We start from the raw sequence: 6,113 nt of genomic DNA, 5'->3' as shown, positions 1-6,113 counted from the left end.
AATAGTATTTTTATGACATTATCATTTTAGAATTTTAATAGAACTTATAGATAGATAGATATCATCAATATCAAATAATATAAAAAAGAATATGAAAATTAATTACGCTTTATTAAAGAGGTGCATTTTCATTTATTATAAGAAAATTGTTTTTTCAGTGTGCAGTGTAATGGAGTATATAGGACTTGCATGTGTAGCACTCCGGCCGTACTATAAACCAAGATCCATAAAATTTTAAAAAACTTATACAAAGGTTCAATTCACATTTTATTTCAATCTCCAACCACAAAGTTAATTAGTGGGTCGTGATCGATAATGACTAGTCTCTCAGAAGCTTTCGGCACTTACGCTATATACGATAGCACCCCTCTTGACTTTACCTCATTCGACCAGGTCCCAGAAACTCATCAATGGGTTCAATTAGACAAACCCATTCAAAAGATTCAAACCGATATGGGACACGTTGTTACAGTTCAAGATACACCGATAATACCAGTTATCGATCTGAGTGATTCGAATGCAATGGATCTTATGAAACAAGCGTGCGAAACTTTGGGTGTGTTTCAAGTGATTAACCATGGTGTCCCTTTAGAAATGGTCAAAAAGGTCGAGTCTGAGGCACGAAGGCTTTTTGGTCTCTCGACTAACGAAAAGCGCAAGGTGTTGAGATCTGATACTGGAAAAACTGGTTATGGTTCGGCTCCTATATCACCTTACTTTGATAAGTGTATGTGGCATGAAGGGTTCACTATTATGGGCTCTTGTGTTGATGATGCTAAAGTTCTTTGGCCAAATGATTATCACCGATTTTGGTATGTTTTGATTATTTAATTAATATTAATGCTTGCAAATTTACTATGGTTCAGCTTTATATATCTTAATTTACTTGGAAAAACTAATATATACTCCATATAATATATTCATATATTTACAGCTTTAATTAATATCGCTTCCTAAAAAGGAGTATTTTTTGAGATTTACCAAAAAGTTATGCATGCGAATTTATTATACACGTTTAAGTTATGACGTACATATACACAAATATTTAATGTAAGATTACTTTTTTCCCTTTCGGACCCAATTGATAACTCGCTATGTGAGTTGATTTATCTTGAGCCAACAATTCACTTTACAAGTTATCCGGCGTCGTTTATGGTGAACTTTTGTTGTCGAAAGGGAGCAGTTCACTTTGGGTATAAATTTACACATTTTCATAGTTCAAACCTAAGACTCGCCTGATAGTTAGCCAGATTTGCAAGCCAAGAAAGTCACTTCGCTACCCCTTGCGATTAATGGCATTATTTCTATCATTCATTTAGTCAGTTTATCTTTCATGTACTTTATATATATATATATATATATATATATATATATATATATATATATATATATATATATATATATATATATATATATATATATATATATATATATATATATATATATGGGCAGGATCAATGGGGAAGTTACCAATCGGTGGAATCGGGAGGAAGCAAAAAAAAATTTTATTTTTCGTTTTTTTTTTGGATTTTTTTTTTTCAGGCATCAAGATCACACAAAAATATGAATATTTAGAAAAGACACTTCGTGATAAATATTATTATTTAGGCGGGAAAATGATCGACAAAAATAACATTCAAGATAATATTGTTCGTGAAGAATGTTAACGTTTTTTCTTCTTCATATTTTGTGAAGTAAAATTTAGCCCGATTTAGAGTTTAGGGTTTAGGGTTTGGTGTTTTGAGTTTATTCCATAAACCCAAAACCCAAAACCCTAAACTCTAAACCGTTCGTGTTAAAAACTCAATCTAAATCCTAAATCTAAACCCTAAACCCTAAATTTCTAAACCCTAATATATAAACCCTATAAACCCTAATATCTAAACCCTAATATCTAAAACCTCAACATACGCTCGAAAAACACGATAATTGTTATATATTAGTTCTTCGAGCTTTTTTCCGCCAAAATAAAAACATTTATCACAAAGTGTCTTTATTAAATGTTCATATTTTCATTCAATCTATAATGTTCGTGAACAAAGTTTTTTCATAAAACGAAAAGAAAAAAAAAGATTTTGCTTCCCCCCGTTTCCTCCCGATTGGTTACTTCCATCTTGATCCTACCACTATATATATATATATATATATATATATATATATATATATATATATATATATATATATATATATATATATATATATATATATATGGATCAAATTAGAACTTTTTTAATGTGAGAACTCCAAAATACACTGAAATTCGAATAAAAATGGGAAATTCGAGCAAAAAAGTGGGCGGACGATCAAAAAAAAGGAAATTCGAAAAAAACGTGATATTCGAACAAAAAAAAGGAGGGCGAACAAAAACGTAGATAGTCGAACAAAATGTGTTCTACATTTTTGATAGTCGAACAAAAAAATGTAGAACACAGCCATGGGCGTATAAATATAAGGTTTTAGGAATCTAGACGTATAATATAAGGTTTATTTATTTTTATTTATTTATTTATTTATTTATTTTTTTTTTTTTGAAAAGCAAAATTTATTGATAACTACCAAATAAAAGTACATATAATATAAGGTTTTAGTAATTAGTGCTCTTATGACACACATTTTACATTATATAAATTGTGATTAATAAACACGTAAAAATGGTACACTAAATATTAATTTGAATTAGTTAATAAATGCTAATATGATTCTTTTTTTTTTTTTTTTTTGTCAAAAAAAAGACAAAAAAAAAATTTATTTAAATAGATTCAAATAACTAGGAAGTTTCAATCAATATTAGAGAACCTGAATCGCAAAATGAAAGCAACTGACATAAATTAGTAGCTTACGATGCATAAGGATCATAGATTAGCGGAACCCATAATATTAATATAAGTATACTATATTTTAGGACTTATTGTCAAATATACTATTTTTATAATCATAATTGTAGTTATAAGATTATTTTAAAATATAATTAATTCATTAATAAACTCAATAGTTTAACTTTATGTTCGATCAATTTTCCTCATTAGTTATTATTATTATTTTGATTATATTATAATTATAATTATTTTAATTAATAATAATAATAATAATAATAATAATATTATTATTATTATTATTATTATTATTATTATTATTATTATTATTATTATTATTATTATTATTATTATTATTGTATAGGACACCACTAATTTAACTATTCGAATCTCATATATTTTTCGAATTTGTAATTTTTTGAAAGTAAACTACTATTAAAGTAATATTCAAAATAAGTGGTACTGAAAAAAAAAAATTGTGACCACATTAACTTATAATTATGGAATCGTCACTGCTTAACAATATGTCTATTGTTGATAAAATATGTTACTAATTTATCATATAAGTTGTAAATTCTTTGCATAACTATAAAATTTATATATTTAACACTCATCCGCGTAACACACGAGTAATCTAGTTATAATATAGTAATATACAATGTATAATATGTTGATATTGAATGATCATAATTATTTCAATTAATATTCGTAAATAAAATGTGTGACAAACTTTCATTTAAAAAAAAATAGATCCAAAATCAGTCAAACTGTTTTTCTTTTCTTTCCTAGGTTCAATTATTCTTTTTTAGGTACACCAAACGTGGCGGATGATTCCTTTTAAATTTCTTTTCGCTTGAAACGATTCACACTTGTTGGTTTAATAAATTTTTCATAGCTATGTATTTTGATATAATAAAAATATCAAATATCAAATAATGAGGTGACAGTAATAATTAAGTGTTTTTTTATGTATCTATTTTAATTTTATTTGTAGATTGTGGATTACGTTTACAAGTAACTAAAGTATTTACTTTTTCATAAATATTGTAGTGACACAATGGATGCTTATCAAACCCAAATGAAATCACTTGCTCACAAACTCATGGTTATCATACTTCAATTACTAAATGCAACACAAGAAGAAATTAATTGGGCTACTTCATCTCATCAAGGTGCACTTCAGCTTAACTCCTACCCGTCTTGCCCTAACCCGAACCGAACCGTTGGTCTTGCACCACATACAGACTCACTTCTTCTAACCATTTTGCACCAAGGTGGCATGCATGGTTTAGAAATATTTGATGAAGGGTCAGGGTGGACTCAAGTACAACCAATTGAAGGTGCATTTGTAGTTAATCTTGGTGACCTTATGCACATTTTTTCAAATGCAAAATTCGCCGTTCCTTTTCATCGAGTAATGGTTAACCAATTGAAGCAACGGATATCGTTTGCTTACTTTCTTGGACCTCGGATTGAATCTATGGTGGCTCCTTCGTCTATATTTCGAAACCCTTGTTTCAAAGCATTGCGTGTGAAGGAGTATATAAGCTTGAAGGCGAAGAACTACCATAATGCTCTATCTTTGATCAAAAAATAATTATTTGAGGAATTTAAAAAATTTTGAACTTAAGCTTGTCATGTTATTTTGATATTTTCCTTTAAAGGGATATAAATAAAAGTTTGATTTAATAAATATTTTGCATAATATACAATGAAAGTTGCACTTTACCAATTCTTCAACATTGTACGTACAACAGTATGCTGTTTTGCCTGATCCCAACACATCGAGCCATTCCGCTCGATAAAAAGGCTTACATTTGGGCAATTGACAGTTTGACACCATATCGCTCAACTGGTAGATTGGGGCAACAGAAAGAGGCAGATCATCATCTATATATGGGGACTTAGATTACATACATGGGCCTGAAGGTGGGCCCCAAAGAGTGGGCCAGAAAGAGAACAAACCAGTGGAGTCGATTTTTTTTTTATTTTTTTTTTATTTTTTTATTTTTTTTTTATCATTATTGGGTTTGGAATTCGGCTTGACAAATGAATGTGCACAATTGATCTATCTTTATTAACTGATAACAACCCAGAATCGCTACGATTAGCGGATCTGAAAGAAAACAAAAATTACTTTATTTATACATGAATTTTTCTAACGATAGTCATAAGGGCTGTCATTGATGTGCCTTAATGGCGGTTATCATTGACTGTTGATTCTCGATTATTCTTTTATACAAGCATTTTATTTTATGAATGTTAGCGACAATCCTTAAAACCGTCGTTTAAAAAATCCTTTTATATATATATATATATATATATATATATATATATATATATATATATATATATATATATATATATATTCAAGTGGTAACTTTTAGACCCACTTTAACGGTGGCGTGTTGCCACCGGTGTTGGCCAACACGCCGTGTAACCCAACCGTGTTCCACCATCAACCTGCGGCGTGCTTCAAGTTTGCACCGAACATTTTGTACGCGTGTTGGAGTTTTGGTCGACGTGTCTGGCTCCCAACCATATACAAAGCAACGGTTCTCTTTTTTTTTTTTTTTTTTTTTATTTCTCAAGTATATATACATATTCACTTCTCAACATCTTCAAACACATATCCACTTCTATATGTCTCTGTATACAAACAAACTCAAAATCAAAATCAAACACAACAAACAATGTCTCATCCGAATGATTGGTCGTTGTATAACAACATTATAACGGGCACCGGTGAATCGACTACTCCGGGCTCATCATCTTCATCTCGACCTTCATCTCTTGATTTTGCCAACTATACTACTAGCTCGTTTAATATGAGCAAACAACAACTTGAGCAACAAATTCAAAGATTACAGCAAATTCAAAAATTACAAGAGATTCAAAGAGAGCTCGGTCTTAGCCCGCAACAAATGTCACAACTTCAAGGTGAAACTCAACCACAAACTCAACCCGAAGATGAGGCCGAACAACCCGGTGGCGTGAGGAGAAGAAAACACCAACGAAAAGGAAAAGAAAAGGCACGTGAACCAATCCAAAAAAGAGTTTGGACATCGGCCGAAGAGGTTTGGTTGGCGAGATGTTGGCTTGATGCGTCCAAAAATCCGATCGTCGGAAACTCTCAAAAATATCAATCTTTGTGGCAAACTGTAATGAACAAATTCAACAATAACGAGCACGGATGGCATCGAAATGAAGATGCGTTATCGGGGAAATGGCGTTATGTGGACAGGGGGTGTAAAGCTTTTCAAGGTTATTATGAGGCGGAAAAACGCAATCCAAGGCGTA

General features: G+C 30.5%; 1 protein-coding gene across 1 annotated transcript; it reads left to right on the top strand.

The window, feature by feature from the left end:
- Positions 1 to 315: 315 nt before the first annotated feature.
- On the top strand, positions 316 to 4,410 carry LOC139842181 (gibberellin 3-beta-dioxygenase 1-like). The gene is made up of 2 exons (XM_071832352.1): positions 316 to 812; positions 3,864 to 4,410. The coding sequence occupies exons 1-2, from the start codon at positions 316 to 318 to the stop codon at positions 4,408 to 4,410; spliced, it is 1,044 nt and encodes a 347-aa protein (XP_071688453.1).
- Positions 4,411 to 6,113: the final 1,703 nt, after the last annotated feature.

Source organism: Rutidosis leptorrhynchoides, chromosome 4 (genome assembly GCF_046630445.1).
Source record: "Rutidosis leptorrhynchoides isolate AG116_Rl617_1_P2 chromosome 4, CSIRO_AGI_Rlap_v1, whole genome shotgun sequence".
Classification (NCBI taxonomy): Eukaryota; Viridiplantae; Streptophyta; class Magnoliopsida; order Asterales; family Asteraceae; genus Rutidosis; species Rutidosis leptorrhynchoides.
Note: the sequence above shows the minus strand (reverse complement) of the source record. Positions and strands in the feature narration are given on the sequence as shown.